The 14,525-nt window shown below is 32.9% G+C and overlaps 1 protein-coding gene across 4 annotated transcripts; it reads right to left on the bottom strand.

Moving 5' to 3' along the window:
• Positions 1-1,674: 1,674 nt before the first annotated feature.
• Positions 1,675-13,785, bottom strand: LOC117914376 (cyclin-J18). 4 transcript variants are annotated; one of them, XR_004651269.1, is made up of 11 exons: positions 13,629-13,785; positions 13,444-13,520; positions 10,270-10,369; positions 10,089-10,187; positions 9,987-10,004; positions 9,840-9,910; positions 9,623-9,749; positions 9,473-9,533; positions 6,905-7,071; positions 4,962-5,096; positions 1,675-2,285 (listed from the first exon to the last, which is right to left on the bottom strand). XR_004651269.1 is itself a non-coding variant. In XM_034829692.1 (9 exons), the coding sequence occupies exons 1-9, from the start codon at positions 13,695-13,697 to the stop codon at positions 6,980-6,982; spliced, it is 714 nt and encodes a 237-aa protein (XP_034685583.1). In that variant the 5' UTR covers positions 13,698-13,785; the 3' UTR covers positions 6,661-6,979. The 4 variants fall into 4 exon arrangements, 2 of the variants coding, with proteins under 2 accessions (XP_034685583.1, XP_034685601.1); XR_004651270.1 differs by lacking the exon at positions 1,675-2,285 and having other exon boundaries at positions 4,436-5,096; XM_034829692.1 differs by lacking the exons at positions 1,675-2,285; positions 4,962-5,096 and having other exon boundaries at positions 6,661-7,071.
• Between the last annotated feature and the right edge of the window lie 740 nt (positions 13,786-14,525).

Genomic DNA, 14,525 nt, shown 5'->3' with positions numbered 1-14,525 from the left:
ACAAAAATTTGTTTTCAAGCATTCTCTTACTCTTTATTTTTCTTTTATTTCTTTTTCTTATGTGTTTTTATTCAATATTTTTATACATTAAGAAATAAAAAAATTGTAGGCATCAAGGCTTTTGAATAAAATAGTATTTTAATAATTTCTCAGAGTTTTATTTTCAATAAATAAAAAGAAAATTAAGTGAACGTAGAAACTCATTAAGATAAAAATTCTCCCTCTAAATTAATATATTTTTATTCATTTTATTACTTCTACCATAAAAAAAACATATCAAATTTATATAAAATAAATAAATAAAAATAGCAGGTGTACTTATTCAACGTTTGAGTTGAAGTTTTGAAGAATAGTGAAATTTCACTCTCAATAGGAAAAATAGTCAACACAAAGAGATTGTTGAACTACCACATAAATTGGGTATTCTCTTTATTTGCAAAATAACCAAAATATCCTCTTTTTCCATCCCTCAACATCTACCCATTCAAGGCCCCAATTCTTTTTCTTTTGTGTAATTTTCTTTTTTGTTCTTATATATATCGATTTATCACCAACGTGATAATTACTTTCAAAAACAATTTTTTTTCCTTTTAAAAAAACATGTTTAGTAACAATTACATGACAATTTTTTATTTTTTAAATTAAAAAAATATTATATTTTAAGATGTTTTGTTCTACCAAATATCATAAAATATTTTTAAAACCCATTTTTCAAACATAACATTGTAACCTATTTGATAATTATTTTTAACAACAATTTTAAAAATTATTCTTTCACAATTATAAAATAAAAGTAAATTTAAAATGCTTTTAAACAGTTTTTAATATTTTAAATACGTTTTTAAAATAATTTTATATTTTATATTTTATTTTTAATTATTTTATATATTTTTGTCTTTTTTTAAAACAATTTTCAAAAATCAAATTAAAATAATATAAAATAATTAAAAAATATTATTTGAAAACACTCTATTTTTTATTTTTAAAAATAAAAAATAAAAAAATAATTTTTAATTATTAAACATTATTTTTGTATGTTTTTATTTAACAAAACAAAAATTTATTTTCAAAAACAGTTTTTAACCAGACTCTTATTTTTTATTTTTCTTTCATTTCTTCCTCCTTTATGTTTTTACTCAACATTTTTATACATTCAAACAAAAAATAAAAAATTATAGGCATCAGGGCTTTAAATACAGGGAGATCGAATAAAATGGTATTTTAATAATTTCTCACACAGTTTTATTTTCAATAAATAAAAAGAAAATTAAGTGAACGTAGAAACTCATTAAGATAAAAATTCTCCCTCTAAATTAAGATATTTTTATTCATTTTATTACTTCTACCATAAAAAACATATCAAATTTATATAATAAAAAAGAAAAAGAAAAATAGCAGGTGTACTTATTCAACGTTTGAGTTGAAGATTTGAAGAATAGTTAAATTGTCACTCTCAGTAGGAAAAAGAGTCAACATAAATTGGGTATTCTCTTTATTTGTTAAATAACCAAAGAAAAATCAACGGTGGTGTCTGTTACAAGTTACAACTTGGACAAAGACAAAATGATTATTTTTGGAAACAAGTTTTGATTTGATGCAGATTGAAAAATGCTTTTAAAAACAATTCACCAAATAATCTTATTTTCGAAAACAGGCCCTACTCCTAGGCTCCTAGCTCCCCTAGAATGACCCAATCGAAAAGTTCAAAGCAAAAAATTCAACCATGAGCTATGCTATTTATTTTAAGTAAGGTTGCTTCACATGCAAGTCAAAAACAGTCACCCCATTGTTCACACGTGACTCGTGAGGTAATTACTGAGTGGAAACAGTGGAATTGCTGGTTTGCTTTTTTTGACCGGATTGACTCAGACGAAATTTTCCAAAAACGATCGAACGACCCAAAAGGCATGGAATGCACGAATGGAGCACCCGATGCTTAAATGTAAAAGCTTTTTCTTTTCTTTTTTTTTAATAAAAAAAGTTAAGGTAAAAGTTTTTCACATGAGCGTATCGAAGAAAAAGAGCTTAGCCCTTTTATGAAGACTCGTAATCAATGCCTTCTATTGCATTAAAAAATGAAAAAAGAAAATAAATAAATAAAAATAAAACACTTTATCCGCACGAAAATTAAGATTTTTCTGAGCTGGACGGGTCCTACCTGGGAAAAGGTCAGGGTGAGGGGGCATGGAGATTGGTGCGCCGTGGTTGTACCAGATCACACTCAGATTGTCCATCTGGAATTGTACTCTGCTGCGAATTTGATATTTGTAGACGACCCTGGCTGCCTGGCATCATAATGCATGCAGTAAAAGAGGGGGAGAGGGGCCCTCTCCATTGCCACGTAGGATAAAATTAAAAGATAACTTTATAAATACAATTTCTTTGCAAAAATTTTATACGATGACCGAGTAACTCAAATAACACGTCCTTTTTTTTTATATCATCCCATGATAAGAAATAGACAAAAACCTATGAGTGGGTAGGATTTCATTCAAGGTGATGCCATGTCATAGCCATTATCATTATAACGAAAAAAAAAGATTGGTTATTATTATCAAGTATATTGAAATTAAATCGGAGACATAGGAAGATTAGTTAGGGGCCATGCTGACTAGATGGGTTTATATATATATATATATATATATATGTAGAAAGAGAGAGAGAGATAAGGAAAATGAGGATGATAGGATTTTGTTGTAAGGGACCTACAGTATTTGTTATTTGTTGGTACTTGTTACCGCGATGTGACATTCCATCCGTCCATTTGTCATATAATTCTATCGTTCAGAGTATGGGCTTGGCTGGCTTCTCTCTTTTAATTTTTAAATGTGGGATATTTCGTTCTTGCATTAGGTCAGGGCATGGGACAGCTAGAGGCCATTCACCCAGATGGGCCATATCTTCAAATTTGCATACTAGGAAAATTAGCCATTTTTTATGAATTTTTTTTTTTTTTTGGAATAAAATTAATTAGAAGATAGATTTCGAAAACTATTCTAAAATATTTTTAACTTATTTTTATATTTTTAATATAAACCTAAGTATTTTTTAAGGTTTTAAAAGTCAATTTTTATGCTTTTTTTTTCCCTGTGGAGGAACTTGACGTGGGAGAGGGAGGCAGACAAGGTAATCTTATCCTTGGATGAAGGGTCCAAGGGGAAGAGAAAAACATGAGAAGCCTTTATTGCTTTGAGGGACATCATGGAAATTTTTGTGTCAAGGAAAAAGGAAACTGAAAAGGGCCACCTTTCCAAGAACCTCCACAATTATACTTCTACGCCACCCCAAAACTTGGGGTAAAAGTAGGCTTCCCGAATGGGTTTTACAGTTGACAAAACCTATTCATTGTGAAAGCCTCAACATCAGATACGTAATTTGGCTTCACATGGCACTACATAGTCTACATTAAACTAATACAAAAATAAACAATTCTGCAGTTAAACCCCTCCCCACAACATCAAAACCTAAAATTTAACAAAATGCAAAGCATCAATCAGATTATTAAAGAGGGAAGAAAACCATTATCAAATATCAATTTAATCTAGATGACATACAACCTACCAACATAAAAACCATCTTATCTCACCATACAATCATTAGAAGTATGGTAGTCGGTTTGGCGGATTAGGTTGAATTATTGTTTTCCAAAACAATTATCAATAGTGATAAGCTATTAATTTGGTATTACCAGAATATATGGGTATTTAATGCAATAATGCAGGGGGATTGCTAGCAACCACCCTGGGGGTGAGAAAGGGGCAAGAACCTGTAGTGCAAGACAGACAAAGGAACTATAGCTGGCCCTTGAAAAATGTAGATGAATGGACCCTTTACTATTTTCGGTATCAATCATTACAATCATAGAAAGAAAATGCCAATTTCATTAGTCAGTGGGAAATTTCTTATGGGCCCTTCTTTGCAGCACATCCCCAACCATCACAGTTTTGAATTTTACCATTACTGTTACTGTTTCTAATTAGTTATGAAATTCTATCTCTGTGAACAACAATGTTTTGGCATCAAAGAAAACCTAAATGAAAAGAACAAAATAGAAAGCAGTTGAGCAGACAAGAATCCAATGTTCCAGACATGATGATCCTCCATCAATATATGTAAGAGTGATAATTATTTCTGTGCTTTATTTTACTAGTTTTTAGACTGATTTTATATTTTTTGACAAAAATTTAGGCTATACATGGTTGTCCTGTTTGGTTGTTCCTTAACAATCTTTTCCACCCTCTTTTATGTTTGTTTAGAAATGAGAGAACAGAGAATTGTTTGATTTTGCCCTCCTTTCCAATAATTGGTTACCAGTTTTTGACATTTGAGAGTTTTAGTTATAAATGGCTCTCTCTCTCTCTCTCTCTCTCTCTCTATCTATCTATCTATATATATATCCTTATTTCTATTTCTTTTTTTTTTAAGAAATAGAAGACTTGGGTACAAAAGTGGTACACAACAGCTAACTGAATCACACATTTAATGAGCCATTCTCCAACAGCAAAAGAATTGAACATTTTCCATAAAGCTTTCCCACTTATCAGGACTTGAAACAGCACCAGGAACCATATTCAGAATTGGATAATTGAAAAGCAGAGAGGGAGAGGTAAATGTAAAAATCACTGATGACTTTAAGGAAAAAATAGAAGAGCACATATACCTACCTTTATCGTTAAAGAAAAGAGAACACCAAATCAATGACACATTGACACATAGAATTTTAGAAAAAACTCATACCTACCTTTACCATTAAAGAAAAAGAAGAATGGGTGGTTGGGTGGGGGAGATAGAGTAGTACTATTTCTCACCAAGTGGATTGTGGGGTTGGTTATTTAGAATTATTAGCCGACACAATGGGACTAAATCTGGCCTCAAACGAACCCAAAGGTTTTCTTAATGACTAGTTAAGCTTTTAATGATGATTAGCAAATCCTAAAGACAAGCAAACTCTTAAAGCATACCTCCAAAAACAGTGTAATCTTGCTGATTTACTCCATCGCTGTGTCACTCCAAATCATATCTTTGTACTGAATGACTCTTTCTCCTTCCAGCAAGACTTGTGTATTACTTCGCACTTCTTTAACTGATAAAAACCTCTGGGACAGCAAGAAGAGGTCATATGAAACAATCTGAAAATGATTTTTCATGAGAAACAACAATGGAAGGAAATAAAAACAAGAAGTTTTAAAATGACTATCATGTATGAAAGCCAAGAGGGATCTTTTGATAATTAAAGTTTCTTCTCTAGGACACCCCTAGATTTTGGGTTTTTCATCCTAGTGGACAACCTACATACTCGTATATAATATGTAGGTGATTAATTCAATTGCACATTGTCCTACCTACCTTAAGTTTATCTATAGTAATTGTACAGTGTAAATAAACGGTTTTAACATTTTATATCATGCGTTCCGTTGACAAAACAACCAACCCTTGCATGAATTCTATATCCCCATCACAAATAGACCATGCATAATGTAATTAACTAAAAGCTTATTATAGAAGTTTGAATTTTACCAAGTTTGATTCATGGATTTGATAGTTATTTGTCCAATTAGCAGTTTCTGTGATTTGTTTACATTTTCAAGTTGTTTGGTCTCTGAATAGACATCCAACTCTGACAACTATTCAAATAATGTTTGAAAAGATACTAGAAAAAAAATTAGTGCTACTCTTATCTTTGAACAGACACATTACACACCTAAGACAAAGTTTTTCAGATAATGTTTGAATATCTTATCGAAGACTAAATTGTATTCTAGTCATATAATCATGATTACAGCCTACGATACACCACACATCATCAAAATGAGCTGCCAAAATAATGTATTCAAGAATTCTCTATGACAACATCTTGATGTGCAATTCTAGAAAGATACGCTCAACAAGGATGACAAATGTTTCAAGAATTTAACATAAATGCATGGTGATAGACATACAAATAATTTTCTTCAAGAGCAGGAAGAGCAAGAGGATTGTAGAATAGATTTTTTTAATGATACCAACACTATAATTTCATAATGCATTTTGACTGTCCCTCTGCACCACTATGTAAACAAGTCAACTCCTTGATGATGTGTGGTATCCAAGCAACTCCCCATCATGAGATCAGATGGCTTGGTGTTCATCCGTTTGACAACATGCTTAAGTGATCATGGGCTAGCATTCTGAAAGTTCTTGCATTGCTTCTTAAAGATAAAAACACTACAATTTTAACTAATAAAAAAAACAGACATACTTAAAAAATGCTAACCAAGGAATGCCTAGTACTGTAATGAAGGAATGGGCAGCATCACCATTTACAATAGTAGCAAGAAGGAGAGTTGCCTATATACCAATTACCTATTGACAAATTTGGGTGTGATGCATGCTCTACTATACGTGGTGTGGGCTAGCCTTAAGGTTGAGTGCAAAAGTTTAGGTAAAAAACAAGAGAGAAACAGGTAAAAAACAAGAGAGAAACTGATAAAATTCTACTCATGTTGAAGGAAAGTGCTTAGTCCAAAGTTTTTAATTCAACTATAAGAAATTCATGAACAAACTCATGCTTAGTAACAAATGCAAACCATAGTCACAATTATGGCATCCCATTCTTGACTCTTGTTCCCAGAGGGCCCCCAAAACAAAAGGTAGAAATTTATATAATTTTTCAATGGAATGGATGGGCCAATGTGGTGGAGACCACATATCATTAAGTGTTGGAAAGAATCTCTCAGAGTTGGATTGATGGATCCAAGCATTTTATTAAGTGCATAACAGCAATCACAGACTATCCTTTTTACAAACACTTTATAAACTGAAACCTCCATCTAATCTAAATCAAGTGGCTTAGATGGAGCCCCACCCCCATGAGTCGTATCTTCATATACACATAGATTTGAAGTTGTATTGAGGAACCACCCACCCATTATTCCTTGCCAGTGAAGTTGGAATACATCCAGACTGACTTTGGCCTCTCCAAATATGAAAACCTCATACCTCAGACGCAAAGTGAAGGCCCAAATATGTGCTTGAGAATGCCCCCAACAATTTCTATAATATCCTCTTCATTGCATGAGGTAGCAAACTTCACTGCACCACCAAAGACACCTCATTAGTATATAATATCTATGTCAGAAGTTCCATATTTTACTAATTGTCTATGTCAGGAATTCCAGTTTTAGTCTTCATCTGTCAGAAATTCTATATTTGTAAAAAATCATCTGGGGATTTTTAGGTAGATATCGCAAAGTCAAAGTCACTTATACTTGCAAACTCAAATTCGTCACATGAGTGGGGCCTGCAGACTAACACGGAAAACAGTAATGAATGGGAAGGTTTGAACCCAAGAGTTTCAGAAACCAAACTTGGTTGGCTCGGTGCCCGTGCAGCACTCCAAGTTGTTAGCTTGTTATTTTCTACATTATTGGTTCTTACTTCTTAGGGCATCTGAAATGAAATCAACCAAGAACAGACTATGACTGATAGGTAATATTCATACGGGTTTCAAATCTGTTTAAAACATTGTCTAATTGCGGAAGACCACAGAGATGTTGTATGGTAAAAAAATGACAAGCATCCAGTAGGAGTTTGGTGAAGAAGTGATGGCACACAAAGGGAAAAATAAAAACATGTGTTAGAAAATACAGAGGAAGGACCTAACAACAATTGGGTAGCCCGGGATATAACAGCATCACTTCCCTTGAAAGAAAGACAATAGAAACTAAATATATGGAAGTGGGTGCGGTTGTATAGCTTGTAATATGACCCTCATGGTTCCTGTGACGTGGCCTTTGGATAAGGACGAATAAGCAGCTAGACAGGCTGTTCAAAACCTCCTCCCACCCACCATGGCACCCAGTAAATAGATCACATTCACACGTGTGGTCTGAGTCCCCCTTTAGTAGCCGCTAGTATCTTATTAATTGGCCAACTATTGAAATGAAAATGCGTAAGGGGACCATCTCGAAGGGAAGCATCCAAACCCCATACCTACCCATCAGATCACAAACTTGATTAAGTGCAGAGAAGCTGACTACTCATACACATGTGGGACTTGCTTAGGATGGCAAGTCATTGAACTTCTGGAAATCCCCATAATTTTGAGGTGATCTGAACAGGTTCTTTGACTTGGAATCTAATTTTGCTTTTATTGAAATTTAAAAGGCTGGGCAAGTATTAAAGCAAATAACCAATCTATACCATCAAAAAGGTTTTTGTGGACACAAATTAGAGCCCAACAGAAAGGGAACCAAAAATAATTTAGCTTTCACTTAAACCGGTGGTATCTACAGGAATTTAATACATTTCATGGCACTAATTGCAGGATGGACCACAGTGATGTTCTAATATACAGCACGTGGTCAGAAGTCAACGTTACTGGCCTGTATGGAAAAAGAAAGAAGTTGTTGTCTGTCAAAACCTACACGTTTCATGAAATGAGAGTTACAACCACCAGACTTCCGGTGATTGGAAATTTAAATCATTGTGACACTCAGAGAGTGATTCATTGGCTGAATAAAAGTAACCATTACCCAACCCTATAATGATAATTTTCCCACCATACAACCACGTTTGTTATATTGGTCTTGTTCTGGGGTTGATTCGACCAACTGAATCGCAGATTTTGGCGGTGGGTATTTATAAGATTTCAGGGTATTTGATTAAAGGGAAAATAACCCTTACTTTCTTTTGTTTTGGATAGAAATATTTTTGATGAATTTTTTCACTCATCTCAAATTAAAGTACTTCTTGAAAGGAAATACAACTTAATAAATAAATGGAGATTTTTTATTTTTTATTTTTAAATGTGGGCACTATTTTATGCTTTTTGCCCAAATATTCTGAAAATTTTAATTGCATATGACACCACGTCTTTATCTAAGAAAACCAGATATTTGATGTTTAAGCATAATAATTTGAATTTAAAAAAAAAAATTGACATTGAACCCTTTTTTATTCTGATTATACGTATTAAGCTATCATTAAATTTAGTTCTTCATTGTAAAATATCAGGCTTTTAGTATCTAACATATTATTTAAACTGAATCATTTTAAAATTTAAAAAAAATTATATCTATGATTTTGTTGAAGGCAGAGGAAAAGATATAAATGAAATGCTTGAAGATCTAGTGATCCATTAATCCACATCCAGGCCCAAAGCCACCTGAGCCCATATAGGCCCTTTTCAGCCGATAAAAGGACTCAAGCCCACATCCAGCAGGGTGCTTGAGTGGATCTTTTATTGTTCCAACTTCCCACCTCAACCCAGATTGATTAGCAGTCCTAGAAGTTTCAAATGGTCTTGAGCATTTGAATAAACTAAAATAATGAATATGATTCAGGGTCTTTTAGCAGACTCAAATGACATAATTAGTCTTTTTTTCTTTTTTTGGTAAAATTAAAGACATTTATTTTATAAAATAATTAGTTAGAACTCATTCTATAAAGGTAGCAATAATCAAAAAGTCATTAACTGAAGGTGGAATCATACCCCAGGGCAGAACAGGAAACTCCCACTTCTGTCGAGGGACAGTGATGACATAAGAAGCAACCTGCAAAAGGATGACAACTCTTAACAAAAAAATAAATAGCAGAGCACAGAACTTAATAAATTGGTAGGTAGAACCGTAGAAGAACATGCCAAGATAGATGCAGCAAGTGAACAAGGAGAGCTATAAAGAACTGATGTCTCCTCCTTTTCATAGAGAAGATCCATGATATCCAGGCAGGCTTCAAAGTTTACTAGTTCCCCAACTTTTGCTATTCCCCTGGAACCCAAAAACACAAGGTGTATACCTAAATGAACTTGATCATCTACAGAAGGAAACTACAATTTTATTGTTGACCAAGAAACTCACTTGAACTGAATAAGAAGCTCTTCAAGGAACACAAAAGCAATATTTGACGCTCCAATCTCAAAATTCAGTACCTTAAAACAAATATTAAAAATCTAAGTTGGAAACCTGAACAGTAGTATATAAAAACTTTTTATTCTGAAATTTTACCTGCATTAAGACCACTTCCTACAGTGTATTTTGTCAATCACCATGGAAGTGACAGTAGAGTAACCCATTTTTGAAACCAATATAGAGAATTTACTAGCTTACTGCTTCCAAAAAATCTCGAGTTGTAAAATGTTGCTCATTGATAATACCATCTCCCAAGGATTTCAAACTTTTCATGGAAAGTGGCCGAGAATCATGTATCTGCAAAACATTGGTATGATAAGCAATAAACAAAATAATGGGTTCAATGAAGAAAGTCTATGATACTAAAGCATGAACCCACTTTGCTGGAGATCCATATAGAAATGAGGGCAAACAGCTGCAAATGGCTCTCTCTCATGGGTTGCAATAGCCAACTTCCTGTGTGCTTCACCTGCATTAACCTTTGCAAATTCAATGCAATAATTAGAAAATTAGAAGAAGAAAACAATTGAATATATACAAATTTTCAGTTAACAAAAGCTTAAAGAAAATGAAACAATTCCATTGTCCACTCATCCTCTAATTAAGTTTTACAATTGCAACTATTGTCATTTTCTTTCCTTTTCACTAGCAAATGATGGTACTCAAGGCAATTAGCAACAACCACTGCAGATGTAAACTGTATAGTGTTTGAGGTTGGGCAATAAATAATGCAGAATTCAGAGCACAAGCTACAACTGAAATATGTGCATCAATAAATGATATATTGAAAGAAGTTGCACTATCAACCATGTGTTTTAGCTTGCTCATTTGCATATCAGTGAGTCTAATTTTGAAACTTATTCATATCAAGCATGATAAGGAATCGAAATTCATCAACTTCAGCAGTGTATTTTAATTTTGGACAAGTCTAGGTAAAGTGATCTTAAGTTCATTACAGTAGGAATTAAGTTACTTGAACACCACAGATCATGTGAAGTACTCAGGTCAAAACATGCCATGATACAGACGCATGTATAGGATCTGTACTCATTCAAATGTTTTAAAAATAAAACACATTCAAACCAATAACAAGAAGAATACAGTCACACAAGGGATGAACTGATGGTGTCCTTAATTTAAAAGCATCAGAACTTCAAAAATCAATGAACAACTGCAGCTCATGATTTAATTTATATAGAGTTTGAGTCCACCATAAATCCCTCACTTTAGATAGAATGTTGGGATGTCTTTTATTGATGAATACTGAAGTCTCAACAATATGGATGAATCCATCACCTATATGCATTACCCACACCCAAAACCTTGCAAAATAGATTGTAGCATATTTAAAACAATGTTCGGATGCCAAGTAGAGATTCAATTGCTTCACTGAGTGCATATAATTTTATGAATAAACTCATCACTGCACATAGAGCTATTCAGAAAATGCAAATAATCACAAAACTGTAAAGATCTTAAAACTCCAGCATTCATTGAACTTCTCGAACCAATCCCATTACCCCAAAACAACCATAAATATGAGGAAGAAACTCTCCCATGTGGCCAAATGGAATAGTCTTGCTTACTTTGACACTCTGGAGTGTAGTTTCATAGGGCATATAAATTACAAATTTCCTGTTTTGTATCCACCATTTTGTTGATAGAATAATGCAGATAAAAAACTGCTATATTCTCAGGCTAAAACCTTGGACAGTATTTTCATTGAACATGACATCCTCACCCCTGCATTATGGTAATAACGGGTTTTGATAGAAAAATCTATCTCCTCTCTCCAATTTTTAGCTTCACCCACCCTTACCCTAAGAATCTAGTCTCTAGTTGTAAAGCCACATCAATCTTCAAATGATCCAACATGCTATCTTGAATATTCCTGTGGAAGAGGGGTTTTATTCCACTTTGTCATCGGAAATGGTCCAATGCTAACACACCTTTGCATTTACATCTCATGCTATACTGTTACATTGTATCCTCCAAAGAGGTACAATGCTTTCTTAGGCCATCTTCCCACTGTCATGTCCTACTTCAAGCTTGATTCATTTGTTGAAAGTTATTACCTTGTTGAAACCACCTTTCCACAGACAACTATTATGTGCATTTTGATGGCCATCAGGAAGCCTAATAACACATGTTACAGCCAACACCTTCAACGACAATGAATCACTCTCCTCCAGATGCCACCATAAAAGTGAAGTTTCTTTTCATTTTCCAAGAAAAGTGAAGTTCAGAAGCAGCCTCTTTCTTAATGAATACCTTGCCTCAACTCAGTCCATGCCCCTGCCCATTTTCTGAATCTCTTGAAAACAGAAAATCAAGTGCTATGAAAATAGCTGCATTCAATCGATGATGCCATGGCTTCAATGTGATACAAACAACGACAATATGGCAAAGTCTTTAAAACCCAGGACAGGAACACAATCAGGGCATTGTCAAGGACAAGTGCATATGTAACCTAGTATGAAAGAATAAGTTTGAAAATAAGCTCCTGAATCCTGATCCCAGTTAGGATAAGCTGACTGCCCCTTAAGGCTTGGTAGAAGTAGTAGGATGTCCAATTTGCTAACATTCTTTCACACCTTTTTCATAAAGGCTCTGAACGAGATTTGGATTTGAAGGTGGCGCCAAGCAAAAGCAATTAAGTCTGGATATGAGAGGTTAGACCTTCAATATGTATTAACTGATAAAAAAATCATTCAAATTTAATCCTCACCTATATCACATTACACAAGTTGTTTAAGCTAGAATTTGTGGAAAAGTATCAAAAATTGACTCCTATGGTACCATTTGCTCCCATTAAACAAGTAAACACTATCTCCCTTCCAACCAAAGCCAAAAAAAATAACACTGAGGCTCTTGATATGTAGATCGACCATCTATAAAAAATAAATAAATAAATAATAATAATAAATAAATAATTTTTATTTTAAAAAAAAAAACCCAATGTTTTTCCAAGGCTTTTGAGGCTAAGGACATTAACATGCCCTGTGGCTTGATTACTAGACAGTCAACTTATGGCTTGAGATTGAGGGACACTTGTGGCCTTCACCAGAGTCCATGAGGTATCTGTATCAGCACTTAATGACTTAAGCCTTGGTTACCAAACACCCACTCAAAAATTCCCCAAGTATTGATGCAAAACATGTTTCCTGACAGGGTAAATGATGACCACACCATGGCTGGACACTGATTAACTTTGTTAGGTAGATGACAGTTCCTGGATCTTTTAATTAAAACTTTATTAATTTTTCATTAGCCACTAGGTCAAAAAACAACAGCATGCTCACAAATTTCAAAATCAAAGAATATGCCCCAACCTTTGACATTTGGTTTCAGTCATCTCAAAACTTTTAGGTTTTGGCATTACCGTTTTCTTCAGTGTAAATAATAAGAAATGCACAACCAAAACGATTACATTCCATTATCAAAATTTGAGAACCCCAATGCAGATGATTAATTAATCTAACAAATTAAAAAACGCAAATAGAAAACAAAATCAATGGGATCACATATCTATATAAAGTAATTGTAAGGTCACCTGGGAAGACGGGGGTAGAATCGGTCAGCGAAGAGCGATAACGAAGTGTATTTAACAATCGGAGTAACTTCAAGTCGCTTTTCTTTCACGAGAAAATGAAAGAAAACATCAAATTCAAATAAAGAATGCAATTGAAGTAAGAAAAAATAAATACATAAAGAATTGAATAAAAAAGAAATACAAACATGAGCGGATTGGATGAGAAACGCCAACACTCGATGTCTCACACTCCCCGAAAACCACTCGCCTCTCATCTCTCTCTGTGGGTGATACCAAGTGTGAATGCAATTTTTGGTCTTCGGCGGCTAATCTTGAACGGCGAATTTTGCCGGGAGTCCTGAAAATAAATATTTGGTCAAAAGGACGAAATAATCTTGAAATGGTAAATTTAATCCTTTTCATTTTTTTCTCTGAAAAGTAATTATTTTTTTATATAGATGCTTTTTTATTTTAAATATTTGCATATAAATTTTTTTTTAAAATGATTATTTTATAATAAAATAATAAAGATATTTTTATGTTAAAAATAATAAAATTTTAAATTTTAAAAATTATGTTTTCAAATACTCTTTTAATCACGTAACCTTTTGAAAACTGGGACTAAACGTATGGATCACGATAACCATTAAAATATAAATAAATAAAAAAATTAAAAACTGGTATTTTAATCTAATTATTTCATCAATTATATTTTTAAATGGTTTTAAAAAAACGTACAATCAAAGTCAATATGACGTAGGTATATGATTAGAATGGTACGCTATAAATTCAAAACATTTGACTTTGATGTGGTGAAATTTGACAAACTTGAATTGGACCAACAAGGTTAGGATTTTTCTTTTCTAAATATTTATTTTTTAAGAAATTTATTAAAATATAGTTATTTAAAAAATAAATATAAAAATACGATACTTTTTATCATTTTTTCTTTTATTTTTATACTCAACTTGTTTTTCAAAAAGATGAATTCACTTTTTATATTATACGAGTTTTTTAAAAAGACAAAGAATTCATTCTTTAAAAACAAAATAAACTTTTACATTCTATTTGAGTGTTACTAAATATTCAAATATGTCATGATT

This window comes from Vitis riparia, chromosome 1 (genome assembly GCF_004353265.1).
Source record: "Vitis riparia cultivar Riparia Gloire de Montpellier isolate 1030 chromosome 1, EGFV_Vit.rip_1.0, whole genome shotgun sequence".
Taxonomy (NCBI): domain Eukaryota; kingdom Viridiplantae; phylum Streptophyta; class Magnoliopsida; order Vitales; family Vitaceae; genus Vitis; species Vitis riparia.
Note: the sequence above shows the minus strand (reverse complement) of the source record. Positions and strands in the feature narration are given on the sequence as shown.